The sequence below is a fragment of the Suricata suricatta genome, chromosome 8, assembly GCF_006229205.1.
Source record: "Suricata suricatta isolate VVHF042 chromosome 8, meerkat_22Aug2017_6uvM2_HiC, whole genome shotgun sequence".
NCBI lineage: Eukaryota > Metazoa > Chordata > Mammalia > Carnivora > Herpestidae > Suricata > Suricata suricatta.
The window spans coordinates 137265378-137287091 of NC_043707.1; the positions used below are offsets into that span (position 1 = coordinate 137265378).

The 21714-nt window shown below is 46.3% G+C and overlaps 1 protein-coding gene across 1 annotated transcript in view; it reads right to left on the minus strand.

Moving 5' to 3' along the window:
- Positions 1-360: 360 nt before the first annotated feature.
- The window catches only part of LOC115297793 (calmodulin-binding transcription activator 1-like), a 60821-nt gene continuing 39467 nt past the window's right edge, over positions 361-21714 (minus strand). The window contains exon 6 of the mRNA XM_029945923.1: positions 361-643. Within this exon, the coding sequence (XP_029801783.1) occupies positions 606-643 (38 nt within the window). The 3' untranslated portion in view covers positions 361-605. The remainder of the gene's footprint in view (positions 644-21714) is intronic.

The following is a 21714-nucleotide window of genomic DNA, read 5'->3' on the forward strand; positions in this document are numbered from 1 at the left end:
CACATTTTGGGGGAAACACGACCTTCTCATGTGCTAGCCCATGCGTAGAACTAAGGGGCTCAACTCTCGGTCCCAGTAACACTCGAGAATATAAAACGTAACCCGGGGTCGTAGGACGTGGCAGCGAAGACTAGTAAATTCAAGTTGCCGCCATTTCTGAGAGAGAGCGCAGGGGATCTGCAACGGACGGGGTGTGCGGACGGGGAAGGGGTGTGTGTGGAACGAGGGGGTGGCGGCCGCCTGCTGTGTATGTGAGTTATGTGTGATCACCCAGTTAGCTGAGCTACAGCAGAACACGAATAGAAAAGGAGATAATACTGTATGGGGAAATGCACTCGCTAAACTTAAATTTTAAAAGGATGAAAACACAAATTACACTTTATTTTAAAAACTGAAATGAATTTTAATACAGAAAATGAAGACAGCATTTTGCAAATTTATCGCTCAAAGGGGTATCTCTATTTGAGGAAATCAGCGTGTTACACTTTGAGAGATGAAATGTTACAGCTTGTACACCAAAATTAAAAAATGAAATTAAATTAAAAAATGAAATGGTTACCAAGGTAATGCAGGTCAGGGGATCAAAGGTGAAGGGTCACACATTATTAAAAAGAAATCCAAAAGGGCGGCTGCGTCATGATCTCTGCAAAACAAAGGAGCGCTAGTAAGTAAAACTAACATCTCCGAGAATTCAAAATCAAGTTCTTGAAAAGAAGACTCCCCTGTAATTGAACACAAGTCATTCGTGACTCCGTGCAGAGCCATTTGTATTTAGGCCCAAAACCAAATTTCAATTACCTGTTACCAACAAAAATTTTTTGCAGAAATATAACCGTATAACATATTAAAACCCAAAACATCTCCAATTATAAGTGACTGTGAAATACTGACATTTCCACTGGACCCCACACCCTGTTTTCTGGAAATGACAGTGGTGGAGAAGTTGCCAATATATCAGAAACCTAATTTGGTCACAGTGTGGCGAGTTTGTTTTTTTTTTTCTCCTCTCCTCAAGGAATGAGTTCCAAAATTGAGTTTTTGCAAATTTGTTTCATTTGAAGTAGCTGCATAAAATTTCCATTATTGGAACATTTAGTATAACAATGTTCTAGAAGATGGCAATAAAGTGATACATGATAAAATAAACTGTGTAACTCCATCTATTAAGATCCGTTCTCACATTCAACTCTCACTGCACCGAGGGGGGAAAAAAGACATTTGAGGCAAAATAACTTGCTAGTTCTAATGGAATTACACCGAATTAATAGAAGCTTGACAAGAGGAGTATCTGACCACGAAAAAAGTACCCGACAGCTTAGGCTCCAATTTTCTCTTACTATTTACTCATCTTCCTCGTTAACAACTCAGAGCTGCTGGCTTTAAAAAGGACAGAGAGCTAAGGTGCTCTTCTGCAACACGAGCTACCACCTGGGCCTCCCGAACCCACTTCGTGGGGACAGCGAGCGTGACAATTAGCAGTCACAGCAAGCAATCCCCATATTGCTCTCACTACGGAAGGAAGTGGGCTCGAGCAGGAGCAGGAAGCTTCCGTCGGCCCGCTAGCAGGGAAGGAGCACCCACTGATCCCAGGACCCGCCCTCCGCAGCACCTGCTGGAAGGCAGGCTCCAGGGGGCGGGGCCAACAGTGGCTCTGGGCAGAGGGTAAATGACAGGCTCCGTGCGGAGCCACAGAGGCCCTGTTTAAGCGCGACGCTTCTTCCAGGCCCCCGGCTGCACTGCACCCCACAGCACTTGACATGTGAGTTTACCTTGTTCAAACCAAATTCCAAAGATACTTCCATATAAAAATAGAGACAAGTGCCCGAAAGGATTTTATTAAAAGGAACGGCATATTCTTTGTGATGGCTGAGAGCAATCAATAAATAAACTCCACAAACATCAGATTTCTGTCCCCCGATTAGCTTCTGTTACAAAGAACGTGCAGAGAGCTGCATGCACCAGATATTAGTGTGTTAGTGCCTGAAGGCCACGATTCTAAAAATGGGATTTTTTTTTTTAAGTTCCACAGCTACTGAAAAGTAAGCCAGCATTTCATTTCTCGGGAATGCTCGTCTCTTGGAAAGTCTGACACATATGTATTTCTTTTAATATTTTTTAATGTTTGTTTATTTTTGAGAGGCAGAGAGACAGAGCATGAGCAGGGGAGGGGAAGACAGAGAGAGAAACACAGAATCCAAAGCAGGCTCCAGGCTCTGAGTTATCTGTCAGCACAGAACCTGAAGCGGGGCTTGAACCCATGAACCATGAGATCATGACCTGAGACAAAGTCGGCCGCTTAACCAACTGAGCCACCCAGGTGCCCCGACATATATGTATTTGTTGCTGGGAGGCACGCAGGCGGCGGGGGGCACCGCGGCCGGAATTGATTGCCCGTCACACACAGGCCGTGTCGTACTAGGGGCTGGCGCTCAGGTCTGCAGCAGAAGGCAACAAGCCAACGGTGTCAAGGTGGCTTCACTAAAAGATCTCCTATCAAAATGACAAAGAGGGGCGCCTGGGGGCTTAGTGGGTCAGGCGTCAGACTTCGGCTCAGGTCATGATCTCCCAGTTTGTGAGTTCGAGCCCCAGTACTGACACTGAGAAGCCTGCTTGGGATTTTCTCCCTCTCTCTCTCTCTCTCTCTCTCTCTCTCTCTCTCCCCCCCCCCCCCCCCGCCTCTCCCCTGTTCACAGTCTCTCTCAAAACAAATAAACTTAAGAAATAAATAAAGTGACAAGAAGTATATCTGCTCTGGTCAAATATCTGCATATACCCCTTCACCAAAACATGCATATTTATTAACTAATTTCCTCTTAAAAACAAGAGGACGGAATCCTTATAGAGACTTTTTCTAAAGTCTTCTAAGTCACTTCTAAAATTCACCAAGTCACAAAAAGATGTTAGGTCAAATTTTCTACCAGTGTGAGCCCTGCCAAAGGCAGAGATGCCAACCGACGCCAACGCGACGGCAGCCCAGGAGCAAGGGAGCGCGCCCGGTGCCAGCGAGCACTTTCCTACAGATCGGTCCATGGAAATGACCGTGGCCTACGGAACAGACCCACACAGAACTCCCCCCAGCTGCAAGCTCACAGGCTCTGACCAACAAGCGGCTCTGGATACATCTGTGCCGATAAGTAACACTACATGTAGCTCAAGAAAATCCTCTAGAAGGACTTTACCCAGTGTTTTTCAAATGATGTTAATGGGGGTGGAGGAAAGGAAAGGCCACCAGGAGTCAGTACATCCCTAATACTCAAGGGTCCTGGAGCATAACAGACCGTGCAAAAGGAGGGGAGAGGGGCAGGGCACAGCTGGGGGCACACGCTGTCGCCAGAGCCCCTTGGCTGAGACAGGCACTTGGAAATACACACGTTCCCACAGAAACAGTATCTGGCAGTTGTCAACTTGACCTGAAATCTGTTGAAGCAACAGGCTGGCTCAGAATTCTAAAAGCGATGGGGCCTGAGTAGCTTTTTTTGTCCAGAGGACTGGCCCAAGATGAAACCTGATGGACACAGAAGATTTTCCTAGCCGCCTTCCTGGGCCCTAGACAGAGTGGCTCAGGGACCAAATTGCCATCTTCCAATCTCCCTCCTCCAGGAGCCCCCTTTTCCTCCCTGAGGCCGAGTAATGGCTGACAACAAGGGGACGGAACTTATACGTGCCGCTGCACGCAAAGACTAAGGGGGCTTCTTCAACCCGAAACAAACCTCCCGCAGAACTGGCGCTTTTGCCTCAAGGGGTCCAGAGTGCTCATCTACTGCAAAGACAGTCCCCTTCCAAACTGATGGCCAGTAACTGAATTAGACAAGAAACGCTCAAAAATCCTACTACCTCCTAAAACTTGCGGGGCATAACTAACACGCACGCTGTCCTCGATCTAACCTGGAAAACTGGGGCGCCTGGGGGGCTCAGTCAGTTAAGTGTCCAACTTCAGCTCAGGTCATGATCTCACGGTTCGTGGGTTCGAGCCCCACATCAGGCTCTGTGCTGACAGCTCAGAGCGTGGAGCCTGCTTCAGATTCTGTGTCTCCCTCTCTCTCTCTCTGCCCCTCCCCGGCTCGTGCCCTCTTTCTCTCTCAAAAATAAATAAAAACTTTTTTCTAAAAAAAGGCGATCTCTAAGCTGGAAAACTCTGCTGCCACAGCGCAGGGCAATGACGTCACATAAACAAACCACGGAGCTTCCCCCGAGCCCGTCAGGCGGTCAGAGTTCTCACGACAACTACTTTTGCAGGGAAACCCCCACCCACACTAAGCTCTCAGGGTCCAGACCATGTTCCAGAGGGGCATGTTTGCAACCCACTCAGTTCGTATTCTAGTCAATGTTTATTTATTTATTTTCGCCAAGGAGCAGCTAGCGTTTGTTAAGCACAGAGAACGGGCTCATTTCTCAACTAAACAAACACAGGACAAAGAACATCATTTCTAATGACGTTAAATCGTAATACAAATGCTGGCAATTTCACCTCAAGCACGTTACTTACAAAACAAAACACGGAGAAGAACCAAAAAGAAATGAAAAATAAAGCGCACAGAAAACTCAGAGGCAGGAGGCTGGGAGACAGCTGGGAACGGCATCACTAGAGAGCCCCACCTTACACTTCTTTGCGCAAAGTCTAGTAACCCCACAGCAGGACGCTTTCCACAACAGAAACTGACCTCAGCAAGTATGTGCAGAGATGAAAACGAGAAATGGCCAACCAAGAGTTTATTGCAGCGTGAACCCAAAAACCACAAACAAAAACAAAAAACCAATCTTTACCTATAAATACCGATAAATAAACCACCAACATGTCATTCAACAAAACAGACTCAAATAAAAATGCACTTGAGCTAAGTTTCTATCCACTTCACGTAAGTGGGGATCACATTCCTATTACTCTTCAGGACAGCAGCGTTTGTCAGAAATACCATCAACTGAGAAACTAAGGGGATAAAAGGCATCTGGTCCTCTGTGCCTTTCCGACAACTGTCACTGTCTCTGCCATTTCGTCACCTTTTCTGGAAATGCAGCTCGGTCAAGCTCCTCAAACACTGTCTGTTTGAAGAGACCTCTGTGTCTTTTTCTCAAGACTTTCTATCAGGGACGGAGCAACCGATACCTACGATCAGCACGCGCCTTCCACTAGTTCCCGGGAAGACAACAAAAGCCAAAACTACAGGTTACAACCTTTCTACCTATGATTTTATCTTCAACAATGTCATTTCCCCCCAACAGCCTCAAAGGCTCCAGGAGAGAACGAAGAGCGTGGGAGGAAGGGACCGCAAAGAGCCCCCGGGAAGCACTCAGAGTGCCGAGCGCGCTCACGCCGGCGGAGCAGGGCCGTGCGGCCTCTGCACACGCACGCTCCTCACTGCACACTTCAGGACGCGCCGTCTGTGACATGCCAATTAACCTCCAAAAAGCTACTTAAGAACGAGGGGGCACGCTGCCCCGCCCTACACCCTTGGAGCGACACGGCCACGCTGTGGTCCCCATGCAGAGAAGCCTGAGAGGCAAGGGGGAGGGGGGGGCCTCTTTTGCTGAGCCACTGAGCCCCAACTCTAGGACCAGGTTTTCTAAATGGAAGTTCCGAGCACTCTGACAGTTTCTCTGAAATGATGACATCAGCTTCAGACATACTCCTAGCTTTGCAATTGACATGTAAATTCACCAAGTATTCTCACATTTCTTCCTGCAGATTTGAAATTTATATGATTTCAAGTATGATTTATATGATGTCAGCTTGTCGTAGCCAAGACCCATTCCTTTCTGATGCTATCCCACTAGGGAAAAAGAACAAGACAATATATGCCAAATTCCCCCAAATACAAATTTATAAGGAACAAAACTAAAAGAAAACAGACTGGTCCACGGTGTACTTTACGTGTATAGCGCTTGCTTCGAAGCCTGATGGCCATGCGTGCCTGAGCTCGCTCCAACTGCCCTCCGGCTTCCTGCGCGATAAGCAGGATCATTAAGACTCCGGCCTTTCCCATCTCCTCTTTTCACGGATTCTCAAACTTCAGACTGAAGAACTCTTACTTATTTAAACCAAGTCATTTGTAAAAATGGGTTCCAAGTCCTGTCACAGGGAGACTACAGGCTGGTGCATGGAACGAGGAAGTGCACGGGCTGCAGTTGTGGTAAAAGGGCCAGGAGAGGGTGACCACAAGGGTCCCGGCCGTCGCTGTAAGAGAAACCGCCCGGGCGGGTCCAACCACCCCTCCAGCCCCACCCGCGCCCTGCCTCCTACAGGCAGGTGTCGGTCACCACATCGGAGCTGCCGAAGGGGACAGGGAAGGAACAAGTCCTCTCTCTCAAAACTATTAACATTTTTAAATGCCAACCAATCCCTAAAAAGTCTTTAAAGTCCAAAAGAATGAAGCTGCACTGAAAGGTCGGTGGCTTCACAAGACACGGTGAAGTCAGTCCTTCCCGGGCCAGAAACCAGGTCACGTGGCTCTGACTTCCCGGAACAGGTCTAGCACTACTTCCGCGACCTTGGACAAAGTATTTCCTTTTTTACTGAGGCTCACTGTCTTCACTGACAACATGAGGATAATGACCCCCCTACTTCATAGGGTTACTGTGAGAAGTAATGACAGTACGTAATACAGGCTGCTTAGCATAGTGCTTAGGACCTAAAAAGCAATCAACATTAGCTGTGTGATTGCAGTGATTATGATCCTGATCATCTTATATTCTTTTTCTTATCTCATTCTTTCCAAGGTTTACTAGAGGGAAAATGCTGTCCCCATTTCTGCCCGCGCAAAAGGTTAAGCTTAAGATACAGACCTTAAAAATGGAAGAGCTGGAATTCAAACTACAATCTGTCCAGATCTGCCCGAATCCATGACCTAGCACCAGAGGGTATGGAAGGTTCCCATTGGCCTACTCTGTACAGGGCTCTGCACGTGTTTGGGGACACAATAAATGAATAGGCAAGTCCTTGAGGTGAATATACACCTCTAGATCCACCGCTGGACCCATCACAGGACCCTTAACGATGCATTTAGAAGGATATAGGCAGGTGCGCCTGGAGGGCTCAGTTGGTTAAGCATCCAACTTCAGGTCAGGTCATATCTCATGGCTCGTGGGTTCAAGCCCAGCACTGGGCTCTGTGCTGACAGCTCAGAGCCTGGAGGCTCCTTCAGATTCTGGGGTGTGTGTGTGTATGTGTGTGTGTGTGTGTGTGTGTGTGTGTGTCTTTCAAATAAAAATAAACATTAAAAAAAATCAAAAGAATACAGATAGGATTTAAAGCAGTGAAATGGTAGCATTAAATTCAAAGACTTATTTGCATATTTGCATGTTTGAAAAAAAGAAGGTAAACTTGTTTTCCATTCTGCAGTTCTACCCATTATTTTACATAAAAGACAGATCTTGGGGTGCCTGGGTGGCTCAGTCAGTTAAGCAACCGATTTCACCTCAGCTCATGATCTTGCGGTTCGTGGGTTGGAGCCCTGCGTCAGGCTCTGTGCTGACAGCTCAGAGCCTGGAGCCTGCTTTGGATTCTTTGTCGCCCTCTCTGCCCCTCCCCTGCTCACGTGCTGTCTGTCTGTCTCTCTCTCTCTTTCTCTCTGCCAAAAATAAATAAAAATTTAAAAAATTTTAGTCAGGGCGCCTGGGTGGCTCAGTCAGTTAAGCATCTGGCTTCGGCTCAGGTCATGATCTCAAGCATCGGGCTTCGCGTCGGGCTCTGCGCTGACAGCTCAGAACCTGGAGCCTGCTTCAGATTCTGTATCACTCTCTCTCTCTGACCCTCCCCTACTCGCACTCTGTCTCTCAAAAATAAATTTAAAAATTTTTTTAGTAAAAGCCAGATCTATTTAATTTATTCAACAAATACTTACTGAGTACCTAACTCTGGGGCAGGCTCAGTACAAGAGGTGCCTGGGGCACAAGGTGAAGGGCAGAGAGGCCTCGGCCCGCAAGTAAGGATTCCCACACACTGCGCAAGGGTGCAAGGCCGTGTGGAGACCCCCGCAGGGGTGTCCCTGCAGCCCGCAAGGGGGCCTGTAGGTTTCCCCTGAGGAATTAACATAGAGCAGAGATCCGAAGGACAAGGTGGAGGGTGATCATCTTTTAAGCAGAGGAAATGACATGTAAAAGGCAGCATGGCAGGAAGCAGCTGACAGTGCAAGAGGGACTCGGGGAAAAGAAACGGGACAGAACAGGAATCGAAGAGAGAGGGGCTTGGCCGAGGGTGGCTGGAGGGTGACGGACATGAGAGCACACAGGCCTGGCAGACCACGCTGAGCAGTCGGGATGGCATCTCACGTACAACGGGGAGTGGATCGGAGGACTTGGGAAAGGTGTACTGCAACCCCGCTGCCTGTTTAACAGACCACTCTGGGGGCGCCTGGGGGGCTCAGTCGGTTCAGGGTCTGACTTCTGTGCTGACAGCTCAGAGCCCAGACCCTGCTTCAGATTCTGTGTCTCCCTCTCTCTCTGCCCCTCCCCCACTCACACTCTGTCTCTGTCTCTCTCTCTCAAAAATAAACATTTAGGGGCACCTGGGGGGCTCAGTCAGTTCAGCGTCCAACTTTGGCTCAGGTCATGATCTCATGGTTTGTGGGTTCAAGCCCCGCCTCGGGCTCTGTGCTGACAGCCCAGAGCGTGGAGCCTGCTTCAGATTCTGTGTCTCCCTCTTTCTCTGACCCTCCCCACTCATGTTCTGTTTCTCTCTGTCTCAATAATAAACATTAAAAAAATTTAATAAAATTTTTTAAATAAATAAATTAAATTAAATTAAATAAAACACCACTCTGGCATCTGGGTGGAGACTGGGTTGGGAGGAGGCAAGGGTACAAGCAGGGACAGGAGCCAGGAGGCCCCTGAGAGCAGTCCAGGACCAGATAATGGTGGCTTAGAGAGCAGTAGTAGCTGTAAAAAGTGATTTGGACAGAAAGAAAAGTTACTTGCAAATGGAGCCAGTAGGTATGGATTCAATGCAGAATAAACGGAGGAGGGGTCAAAATGGCCCCTGAGGGGGAAAACCAGTAACGTTACAGGGGAGAAAGCTGATCACCACCATCTCCACCGGGTGACGGAGGTTAACTCCGTGGGAGAGGAGTCCGCTGACAGCAGCCACCCCCGATACGCCGTGATGAAAATGGAAGCGTGCCCCCGGGTCTGCCTCCCCCAAACCCGGGCCCCGGCCTAGTGGTGAGGAACGCAGCAGACAAACGCAAGGGACATAGAAAATACGTGATCTGTCAAGGACAGCAAAACAAGGAGAATGTGAGAAACCGTCAGGGTCCAGAGGCACCTGTGGACCCCTGACTGAATGCAGTGTGGCGTCCTGGATGGGTCCTGGGGCAGAAACGGACTTTAGGGGGAAACCACAATGGGTGGGGTTGAGTTTACAACAGTGCATCCATACCGGCTGGGACGCTGGCAGGGGGTACACAGAAGCCCCCTGAAATATTCCTGCAACTTTTCTGTAAATCGACACCTACTCTGACTGCAGAAGTTTATTTTAAAACTGCGCCCCCCCACCCCTCACCTCTGACTGGAGCCCTTACTGAGACAGGAGAGACGGAGAGGAAGACAATCCGTTCTTTTCCAGGCTCGCTGATTAGCCCGGCAGACCCTCCGGCACAGAAACCAGGGAGGCGGCTCTGGCGCAGCGCTGGGCTCAGAAACCCGCTGGGCCTGGATGGGCCCAAGTCTGTGGAATGGATGGGGGGGGGGGGGCGACGAAGGGGACAGGCTGGGGGTGTCACTCAGAGAAAGAATGGAATTCAAGATGTAAAGGCCCTCGATTCTCAGAATTAATCCACACTCAGCAGCAGTCACACAGGAAAGGACTACTCTCCAGCCCGGAGGAAATCCTACCCTTAGACTCAGGGCAGAGACCGGGAACCCCGCCATACGAGGGACAGAAGCCAGGAGCGCACACTGTCCCAGAGGCCAAGGGAAACGGTGTGTTCAACTTGTCTGGCTACATCTGAGAAACCAAATCAAGCAGGCCTGAAAAACTGCTCCTTATATTAAACAACTCTGAGATCACGGGTGATGTAAGAAAGAAGTTTCAGCAGAAAAATGGAAGCTAAATTCAGACTGAAGTATCTGAATGACAGGCAAAAACTGGGGGGGGAAGACAAGGCTTCTAGAAGTCTGGCTCTCCAGCATAACACCCAACGGCGGAAGCAGGCGGGGTGCCCCTCGCCCGCGGATGGAGAAAGGCCGTGCGGCGCATGCGTCCCGGAATGCTGCTCGACCTATGAAAGGGGGGACATCCTGACACCGCCACAACCACACGAACCTTAAGGACATCATACCGCAGGAGCCACACCAGACACAAGAAGACAAACACTGCACGATTCCACCTCCATGAGGGACTCGGAGTAGTCGAGTCCACAGAGACAGAAAGGAGATCAGAGGCTTGCCAGGCGCTGGGGCAGGAAGAGGACGAGTTACTGTTTAAAGAGAGCAGAGCCCCAGTTCCGCAAGAGGAAGGCGTCCGGGAGCTGGGTGCCGGGGACGGGCGCAAGGTGAGCGTGCGGCACGTCAAAGACCTGGACGCTTACACGCTACGTTCTGTGCACTTACCACAATTAAAATGTTTTAAAAGAAGTCTGGTTCTCAGAATGTGGACTCCATACGAGGTTATGATGACCTACAATGAAAACTATTTAGCGCTAGAGCACCTTAACCTAGGTGAGCTCTCCCTAGTGACATGCCACTCATGACACGCGGGTTCCAGGCACTGAGCCCTTCACGCTCTGCAAGGGCCCCGAGCCACCCAGACCCCTGCCCGGTGGGCTGTGACCTCAAGAGAACTCACCCACTAACCCGGCGCACCCTGGAAATACTATTACTTTTGGATGTGTTCCCAGATGGGAGGAAAGCTGGGAAACAACAGCTCGAGAAATGAAGGTTAGCGATCATTTCAATTTTATTCTCGGGAGCAAGAAAAGTCGCTTTAATTCATTTTCTTCATCAGCCCACAGCATTTGCTGCCAAAAGCAAAAAGAGATTGTGACCTCAGCTTACAGAAACCGGTGTCAGACCATTCAGAGAAGCCAATGAAGTCACACTCCGGTTTTTGAAAGATCTTTTGAGAACAGATAGGGTCGAGGCCCGGAAGAGTCAAAGTCTGAGTGCACGACACACGGGCCTCCCGAACGATGTATATGAGTCCGGAAAGTTAGGACTGAGGTACGGGTGACTAGCCATGGAAAAACTACACACACACTTGTTTACAGAAAAAACAAAGAAGTCAGAAAGAAAAAGATGAAGAACCAACTAAAGAAAAGGGCAGAAGAATGATCAGACAAGTCAAAAATTAACACAAGTGGCCACAACATGCCAAATCTTAGGAATGTACAAAGAAATGCAAATTAACAGACACGTACTTTTTGCCTGAGAAAAGAACGTTAAAACCAAGCGTTGATTAGGCTTTGGGGAAACGGACACTCCTACTCAACCACTGAGAATACACACTGCTACAGCCCTTCTAGAGGGCACCGACACGTGTTTACACTCTTGGACGAACAACTCGCCAGAGAAGTGTGCAAAAACATGAGAACAAGAACGTTAAGTGCATCACTGATTACATGAGCAAGAAGCTGGGACAAGCCCTTAGGGACTGGTTTAAATCCGTACTAATAACACCCCTGGCTACGCAGTCATGGACGCCCGCGCGCACACACCGGCGTGGGAAATGAACGCAGCAGACGGCGGCATGCGCAGAAGACTGGTCAGGCAAGAGGCGTGCGGGATCCTGTGTGTGCACTGGTGTGGGGGATGTGTGTAGTCACACATACATATACACGTAAGCACACACATACATGCACATGTATATTCATCTTACACACATACGTGATTTACATACATGCATCTTTAAAGTTCAGGGAAGGATTTAAATCAATTTGTTGACAATGGTTATCTCCTGGGGTGTAGATTTTAAGAAAAAGTTTCAGTTTTTAATCTCTGCATTCCTTTGGGGTTAGCACGCTTCCAATGATCACTTTTTATCTCTGTAATTAAAAATATATGTTTGTAATTAAATGTATAGTTGTATGTAAGAGAAATCTAGAACAGTGGGTTCTACGGGAGGGGTAGATTCCCTACGGCAAAACGGATGGAGGCGAGTCAGTGGGCTCCTGGTCCCTCCTTCACAGACGAAGTCCTCCAAATATAAGCCACCTTCCAGCTACAACCGAAACCGTCTTAAAACATCTGTATCAAATTCTTTTCAACAAAGGAACGCCCGATACTTATCAGTCAGAAGTTACATCTTCTTGAGCTAGGACAACATTATATACGGCATTGGAATCCTCAAATAAAAAGCCTAAGACCTGACAAATAAAGGGCAATCTTCGTGCATACCTAAATTAGAAGAAGGAGTTATGGTCTGTCAATACGATTTCAAGCAAACAAAAGATCATCACGAGGTGAAACTTAGCAAAGGCTACATGAAACACTCGCTGAAGGACCAGCTGAATTAACGGAGCAGAAGAATAACCGCAAGATGTAACTTTAAACTCAGTATGTAACCGCTGCGGGTGAGCGTGAGCGAAATCGGTCTAACCGACATAAAACCACCGCCGTGCACGCGTGCACAGACACCACCAGCACCGCCACTTTAAAGCAGCAAGACAGGCTGTAAAAGAATTTTAATATATAAATCAATAAATAATACCAACTTGATTTTTAAATTACTAGAAAGTCACCTTTCACCTGAGTAATACCCCAGAGGATGAGCAGATCTGTAAATTATTATTCATATAACTGAGAAACAGTGGACGAAACTAATGCCATGAAACAAGGCTAACTCAAAGAATTCAAAACATAACGGAATAGTTAAATCCTCTAAAAGCAAACATAATTTATAGTAGTTCCCCCTAATCTGAGAGGAAGACCCCCAGCGGATGCCTGAAACCACAGAGAGAACCGAACCCCATATACACTAGGTTTTTCCCTGTATATATGTACTATGATAAAGCTTAATTTATACATTAAGAGATTAATAAGAACTAATAATGAAATTGAACTGTAACAGGGCGACATCGGCTCAGCTCATGACCTCACAGTTTGTGGGTTTAAGCCCCACGTTGGGCTCTGTGCTGACAGCTCAGAGCCTGAAGCCTGCTTCGGATCCTGTGTCTCCCCCTCTTTCCGCCCCTTCCCTGCGTCCTTGCTCGCTCTCGCTCTCTCTCAAAACTAAATAAACATTAAAAAAATTTTTAATTGAACTATAATATGCTATAATGAAAGTTACGTGAATGTGGCCTTTCTCAAAATACCTTCCTTTGCTGTACTCACCCTTCTTGCTGCGAGGATGCAGGATGATAAATGCCTACAGGGCGACACAAAGTGCAAGAAGGACACGGGCACCACGACAGAGCATTCGGCTACGCCTGACCTCTGACAATGTCGGGAGGATCATCAGCTTCCAGAATGCATCTGACTGTGTGTTACGTGATATCGCAAAAAGCAAACCACAGGTAAGGGGTGACTCCTGTAATCTGAATTGGGGATATCAGCAATAATATCCCTACAATGTCTCTTCATCCACGACTAATCTCATCTCGGTCCCTCGATGTGAGGTAACAGAAAACACAGACTAGTCTCTGGCACCCTGCATGTCACAAAACTCCCAAGCCCTTACGATTTTCCTAAGCGACGGGTGATCTTCCGTTCTGATGTGTGGGATTCCACCCTACCCGGGGCACGGGGCTCCGGGAGTCCTTGCGCCTTCCTAAACGGTAAGAGCACGTGAGGCATCTCTTGTTCTTTGAGGCAACTTCACATGGGCTCCTGGGTGGCTCCTGAAAGGTGCCAGTCACCAGAAAAATCAAGCCAAGATCAGAAGCTTGGAATTTTCAGCCCCACCCCCTCCTCCAGAGAGAGGAGAGGGTCTAGAAATGAAGTTAACAACTGATCACAAAGACGCCTCCACAAAACCCCAACAGGACGGGGGTTCAGGGAGCTTCCACGTTGGCAAATACATCCGTACACAGCAGGTGACCTACCCCCACTTCTGCAGGGACAGAAGCCCCTGCACTCAGGACCCTCCCAGACCTCGCCCTGTGTATCTCTTCATACGGCTATTTACCTGCTCCTGTATCATGTCCTTTAATAGGGGCACCTGGGTGGCTCAGTAAGTTGAGTTTCCAACTTCGGCTAAGGTCATGAGCTTGTGGTCCTTGATTTCGAGCCCCATGTCGGGCTCTGTGCCTGCTTGGGATTCTGTGTCTCCCTCTCCCTCTGTTCCTCCCCTGCTCGCACTGTTTCTCTGTCTCTCAAAAATAAATAAAGATTTTAAAAAATCATGTCCTTTAATAAACTGAAAAACAGGGGTGCCTGGGTGGCTCAGTCAGTTAAGCGTCCAACTTTTGGCTCAGGTCATGATGTGCGGTACATGAGTTCAAGCTCCATGGTGGGCTCTGTGCTGACAGCTCAGAGCCTACAGCCTGCTTCTGATTCTGTGTCTTCCTCTCTCTTCCTGCCCCTCCCCCACTCATGCTCTGCCTTTCTCTCTCAAAAACAAACACTTTTAAGAATTAAAAAAAATAAACTGATAAACATTAGTGTTCTCCTGAGTTCTGTGAGCCGCTCTAGCAAATTAATCAAACCTAAGGACAGGGTCACAGGCCTATCAAAAGCACAGGGGAGAACCTGGATTTGCCCCTGGCATCAATCAAGTGGGGTGTGAGCAGTCTTGTGGGGCTGAGCCCTTAGCCTGAGGTCTCTGACGCCATCTCCAGGCACACAGCGCCAGCACGGAGCTCAGCGGCAGGACCCCCGCAGGGAACCGCTTGTGGGGGTCAGAAGGGCTAGGAGGATGTAAGGCCAGGGTGTGAGCGTTAGGGGGACCCAGAGGACTGAGCTGTTCCGCAACTCCTTCCTTCCCATCCCCGGGATCCTGAATCATTCAGCATTCACACATTTACTGAGCACCTACTATGCGCCACACAGCACTCCAACCTCTGGGGGTCCAAGAGTGACTAAAACAACAATCCCTGCCCTGGCGTGTCTCGCATTCTAGTGGCATCGGATCCATCGTGCTGCCCGCACCACTTGAACCATGTCCAGTTGCCCGCCCTCCTCCAGCTCCTGAATCTCCCCGCTAATAGGTTCTGTTTTCCTTCTTACAGTACATTTACCACCTTATTTGTTTACTTTCCGTCTCCTCCTTTAGAATGTAAGCCCCCTGAAGACAGAGATCTTTTTTTGTTTTATGTGCATTCCAAGAGCGGAGAACACGGCCTAGCGTAAGACATTCCAGTATTTGTTGAGCTGACGACTGCCTTCTCTTCTCTCCGTGGTCTCTCCCTTCCAACACAAGTCACTGGTCCCCCATCTATAAAACAAAACACAAGACTCCCCCCTCTACACCCTACCCCCACCTTCCACTTTATAGCCAAGCTTCTTTGAAGCTACAGCAACTACAGAACGGCGGGTGCTGTGGTTTGCGCTCCGCCTGCAAGGCTGAGTTCGCCCTCGCCCCCAGCCGCTCCCAGCCTGGCCCCAGCTGCCCCCAGCCTGGCCCGCTTCACACACGCCAGGGCTCTCCTTCCCTCAGTCCAGAACCGCCTCTCAGATCACCGATCTCATCAAGCCAACCCTTCCTCATCCTCCTGTCTCGAGCCATGAAAAGAACAAAATTATCACTTTGTAAGAAAGTCTTCCTGGCTTCCGATCTGAATCAGACCCCCCCTCTCCTAGAGCAGCCTGCACTTCCCCTTCATCGCCTTTCACTGGACTTTCTAAATATACACATATTCTTATGACTACCTGCTTCAATGGCTGTTTCCTTTGAAGGCACGGGGTGTCTTTACCACCACTGTACCCGTGTACACCCGTCCCCAGGGACTCGGAGCCGCTCCTGCCTGACGGAACGGCTGGCTACTCTACTGGATGTCAGTGTCTATTCTGTCCCTCAAGTCTCTGGTAACAAACACACTTCTATGTCTGGCGTGGAGAGGATGGTTGACAACATGCATTAAATAAATGCTGAATGAATACTAAGAAGGGGAGATGCCATAATCTTATTTGCCAACAGGGAACAAAACACTGGCATCATCTTGGCATCTTGATCCAGACGGCCTTCCGGATGTTTTCACTTAAGCGTCCAGCTCCTTCAACACGGGTGGCTGCTCTGACACCCAGCTCTGCAGCACGTGCAGTACCCAGCGCCCAGCCAGCAGCGTCTCCGGCCTCCAGAGGCTGGAGCACACACAGCCAGCAACGTCTGGCAGCCAGGAGCTTCCCCCAGCACCGCCACCCTGGGGGGATTTGCAGCAGGGAACCTCCAGTAAGACAGCTCCCCACCAACAAGCTTTCCCGGAGGCACGAGACAGCCGCTTCTGCCCAGCTCCGGAGGGTAGATGCCCACTAAGCTCCACCACCATGACGCCAAGAGCCGCCTCTCAGCCTTGAGGTGAGCCACAGCGTGCCCTCAGGACGAGGTCTGGGTCCTGGGGACAGACCTGGGGGCTCTCTCTCAGCCCCAGAGGCAGCAGCGGCTCTGTGCCTGCCACTCTTAGCTTCTGTCGTGCTCTCTTCACTTCTTGCTGGCCCATCTCCCGTTACTTCGATTCCCTGTTAGAGTTAAGAAGTCTTCATATTAAACATTTCTTTCAACGTACCGTTTGGCTTCTGCTTCCTGACTGGATCCAGACTGATACGGAGTTGGAATTAACTATTCAAAAAACTGTCCCTTCTCTACTATTCAAGAGTGCCTCCTGGGCAAAAAGTCAAGTTTCCAGATCAGAGTGGATCTGTGTCTGAACCAGTTTGCTCAGATGGTCTACTTGTCTACATAACGCCCTTCACCACCATAGCTAGACAGTCATCTTGCTACAGGCCAGCAAGTCTGCGCAGTGCTTTCTTCAAAAGTGTTCTGGCTACTCCTTGCTGTTTACATTTCCATGTACACTTTAACATCGGTTTGTCAAGTTCCACAAAAAAAGAAAAAAAACTGCTGGCATTTTCAAAGTATCATATTAAACGAATAGACGGGGGCACCTGGGTGACTCTGTTGGGTTAAGTGTCCAACTCCTGTTATCAGCTCAGGTCAGGATCCCAAGGTCGTGGAATTGAGCCCCATGTCAGGCCCCATGGAGCCTGCTCAAGATTTTCTCTCTCTGACCCCCATCCTCTAAAAGATAAGTAAATAAATTTTTTAAAAAATTTTAAATGCATAGATGAATTTAAGAAGAATCAACATCTTATAATATTGAGTCTTCTAATCCATGAACATGGTATCTCTCTCTATTTAGATCTTTAACTTTTCTCAGTATTTGTTTTCTGTACAGATACCTTATATTTCTATAAATGAATCCTGAAAAGTCTGATTACGTTATTTCAAATATTTTTATTGCATTATGTTAGTTGTTAGTATATAAAATTTTGGCTGTGTCCAGCATTACCTAAATTCTTGCAACCTTATTTATTAATCATAATTAATTTATAAGAAAATATTCTGGATTGTCTTTGTATGCAATCATGCCATCTACAAAAGCAGTTTTATTCATTACTTTCTGATCCTTGTGCTTTTTATTTTTCTGGTCTTATTAAACTAAGTAGAACTTCTAGTAAAATAATGATTTAAAATGGTAACACTGAAAATAACTATTTCTCCCCCAGTCTCAGAAGGAAAATTTTGCAACATTCCACCATTACACATGATGTTTGCTATAGGATTTTTCTAAGTAATCTCTATCAAATTAAGAACTGTTACTATTTAGTCATAACATGTTCTAGGATTTCATTTTAAATGGATGCTCAATTTTATCATGAGCAATTTTTGTGTCTACTGACATTTTCACATTATCTTTCTGCTTTACTTTATTAACTTGGTGATTTATACTGATTTTTCAAACAGCAAGTATATCTTTCTAAGTGATTTCAACCTCTTCAAATCTGTCAAGAATTACTTTGGGGATCTGCAATTTTGATAAATGTCCCATGTTTGTATAAAAAATACAATACACTTTCTAGGTATTGTATGTAGTGTCCTATTTATTTTGTATTTCACTTTATTCTGTAGTTCATTTTTAATATTTATTATTCCCGTTTACTAGTTCTCTGTCCCACTGCGTCTAATCTACTGGTAAACCCAATAAGATTAATAAACTCAAGTGTGATAATTATGTAATTGAGATGTTTTATACCCTGATCCTTTGTTTATCAGTTAATGAAATATATTAAAATTTCCCACTGTGATTTTGGATTTGTCTATTCTTCGTTAATTTTGTCGATTTTTGCCTTGTGTGTTTGAGACTTTATTTTGAGCTACATACAGAAGTAGAACTGTGGGGCTATTTTATCACTGTGAACTGTCCCTCCTTGTCCCTAGTAACGCTCCCCTGGCCTAAGCTCTACCACATTCATCTCATCAGGCTCCCCTTTCAGTTAGTGTTTCGGTGCTAAGTCCTCTTCTACCGTTTCACTCTCTACTTTTCTGCATCCTTGTAAGCAGCATGAAGTTCTGGTCCACTTTGTTTTTAAACTAATCTGTCAATCTTTGTAATTTAAATGAAAAATTTAGCTCATTTTTACTTCACATAATTACCAATACCGTATGTTTAAATTTATCTCCTTACTGTTTGCTCCCTATCTTTACCAACTGTTCTATGTTCCTTCTTCTGTCTTCCTGCCTCCTTCTGGATTAACCCCTCCTCCTCTGGATTTCCTCTCTACCATTTTGGTAGGTACAGATTCTCTTCCTCTTGATGAATTTTCTAGAGATTACAACATGCATCCTTGATTTATCACTCTTAAGTAAATTCATGTTTCTTTACTATTAATTTACTGGACAATGCCAAGCCACAGGTTACTAACTCTATATACATCCGCACATCTTATACGCTATTACTACATATGTCTAATTCTGTATATATCGTAAGCCATAGGAGACACTACTGCTGTCCTGTACATCGATTCACTTGCATTCACTCTGTCCTTCCCTTTTCCTGCACCTTAAAGTTCTCAGGCAGGATCATTTCCCTTCTGCCTGAAGAAAAATCTTTACTATTACTTCCTCCAGTGCAGGTCTGGTCAGATTACTTTCCATTTTTTGTTGATCTAAAAAATTCTCTCTCCAAATACTGCGTCTGTGCTATTCCTCCTTCCTCTCTTACTGGATGTTAATTACATACACATTCAACCTTTTCACGGAATCTCCCATCATACATTCTTTGGTGTATTTCCTATCCATCTTTCTCCACTTTTCTCATCATTATGAATATTTATTTTCAACTTATTGCTACTACTAATCTACTGTTAAGTCCATCAATTAAGATCTTAAATTCAATTCAGCTATAATCCTTCAATCTAGAATTTACAACTGGTTCTTTTTCTTTTTCCTTTTCTAAAAATTCCTGTTCCCTGATTCTTAATCTTGTTTTTCATTTCTTTGAACATATTATATATATCACCCTTTCCTAAACTGTCATTATCTGGAACCCTGTGGGTCCACTTCCATAGTCTGTTGTTTCTCTTGGTTTCAGCCAAAGTCTTTTTTTTTTTTTTTTAACTTTTAATTATTTTTTGAGAGACCAAAAGAAACAGAGTATGAGCAGGGGAGGGGCAGAGAGAGACACACAGAATCGGAAACAGGCTCCAGGCTCTGAGCTGTCAGCACAGAGCCCGACGTGGGGCTCGAACCCACAAACTGTGAGATGATGACCTGAGCTGAAGTCGGACACTTAACCAACTGAGCCACCCAGGTGCCCCCACCAGCCAAATGATCTTAAATTCTCACCTACTGGGTGAGTGCAGAGGCAGCTGTAAATAAATGCAGATATCATTTGAGGTTCTGGGTAATGTTGTCTTCTTCCAGAAAGGATTTACTTTATTTCTATCAAGATCGCCTTGATCCAATCAAGCCTTGATCCAATCAAAAAGAGAGGATTTGAGGTTATAGACTTCAGTGTTTCTGAGACTGCTATTCCTAGCATGCAAGCCTCTGGGACCTCTGCTCAAAGCCTAAGAAGTTTCCAGGGTCCTTCCTCCCTGATCGGTATTGAAGTATCGTTTTTGTCCCCCACCCTCGAATCCCTTGAGTCCATGAAAATTTCTGTTCAGCTTTCCAGCTTCTTCCTTGCCTGCTTTTTTTGAATTAGCAGACTCCTCTAGGGCAGAAGTAGATTCAAATCTGGTCGTATGTCTATGAGCTTCCCTCCTCCCACAGACCCTTGGCCTCACAAATAAATTTTCACCATCTTCTAGCTCCCCATTACCTTCAACATAAATTTTGGTAAATTGTGTCCAGTTTTTCTACGTGGAAGAGAGGGGGTCCAATCCCTTAATCTACCATTTCTCCACTCCCATATTTTCTATCTTTGGGAGTTTATACCCCTTGTGATTCTATCATTTTATCAAAAATTTGGAAGGAAGCAGAGATAAATCCATTTCAATGAGTAACTGCTTAACCAGTAATCTCCAGTCACTCATTTTATTAACAGATCTTCTATGTATTAAGGATATTAAACCACTGTCAAATGTGTGGCAAGTATTTCTCCCAGTTTGCCATTTACATTTTAATTTTATGGTATTTTTAGCACTTAGAAATGGTGGATTTATATGCAGTCCAATTTATAGCCTTTTCCTACCCAATTTTGGTGTCATTAAAAGAACACTGAACACTATGTAAATATGGACCCATATTTTCTTCTAGTATTTTTCTTTTTTTTAATTTTTATTTATTTTGAGAGACAGAGAGAGACCGAGCACGCAGGAGGAGGAGGAGGAGGAGGAGAGAGAGGGGGGGGGGGGAGAGGGAGAGGGAGAGGGAAAGAGAGAGAGAATCCCAAGCAGACTCCATGCTGTCAGCACGGAGGCCAATGTGAAGCTAGCATTTTTATTATTTCTACTTTTTACATCTTGTTTTTAGATTTATTTTTTATAAGATATAAGATACAAACCTAACCTTATCTATCTTTTAATTGGTAAGTCAATTGTCCAAAATCCATTTAAATAAATAATCCATTTCCTCCTCTAAATGATATCCCAATCACACAAAAATTAAAAAATATTTTCTTAAAATGTACAGACTCTTCCTTTGCAATGTGGCACTGCTGATCCCCCCAGCTCATTCTCCTTGCTACTCTGTCCCTTGGTTTCTGTGACCCTCCCAATTCTCTTCCTCTCTGGCTATTCCTTCAGTCTCCTTCATAAGCTCAATTTCCTTCCTATTCCCCTTATGCTCCTACTTTCCAAAAAGGATGAGGGAAATGGTTCATTTCTCAAACCTCCCCCTTTTCAGATTCTCCCTACTCTCCCTGGGAAGTGTCACTGCATGTCAGTTTCGTCAAGCTCCCTCCTGAGCACCCAGATCTATATCCAACTGCCTTCTAGGATCTCCACTGAGATGTTCCACAAGTGCTCTAAACTCAACTATGTCAATATGAAGTTCAATGTCTTAAAACCTGCTCTTCTTTCCATATCCCACTGTCTACAGTAAACTGCAGTCTCAGTAATTTCTCCTCTGCTTTGCCCTCATGTCTTAGAGGTCATGATAAACCCTACTGACTCTAGGTCAGATCCTTCTCTACTGCCACTGCCTAGAAATAGGTCTTCATCATCTCTGATATGGATTCCTCCCCAGATTCCTTCCCTCCGAACCACTTTCTAAATTTTCCAAGGAGTGACTGTATAAAATGAAAATCTGATCATTTTACTTTTCTGGTTAAAATCTCTCAAGTGATCCCTATTACTTAGGAGATAAAAATGTAAACCCAGCGTCACACAAGGTTTTCTGTGCGCTGG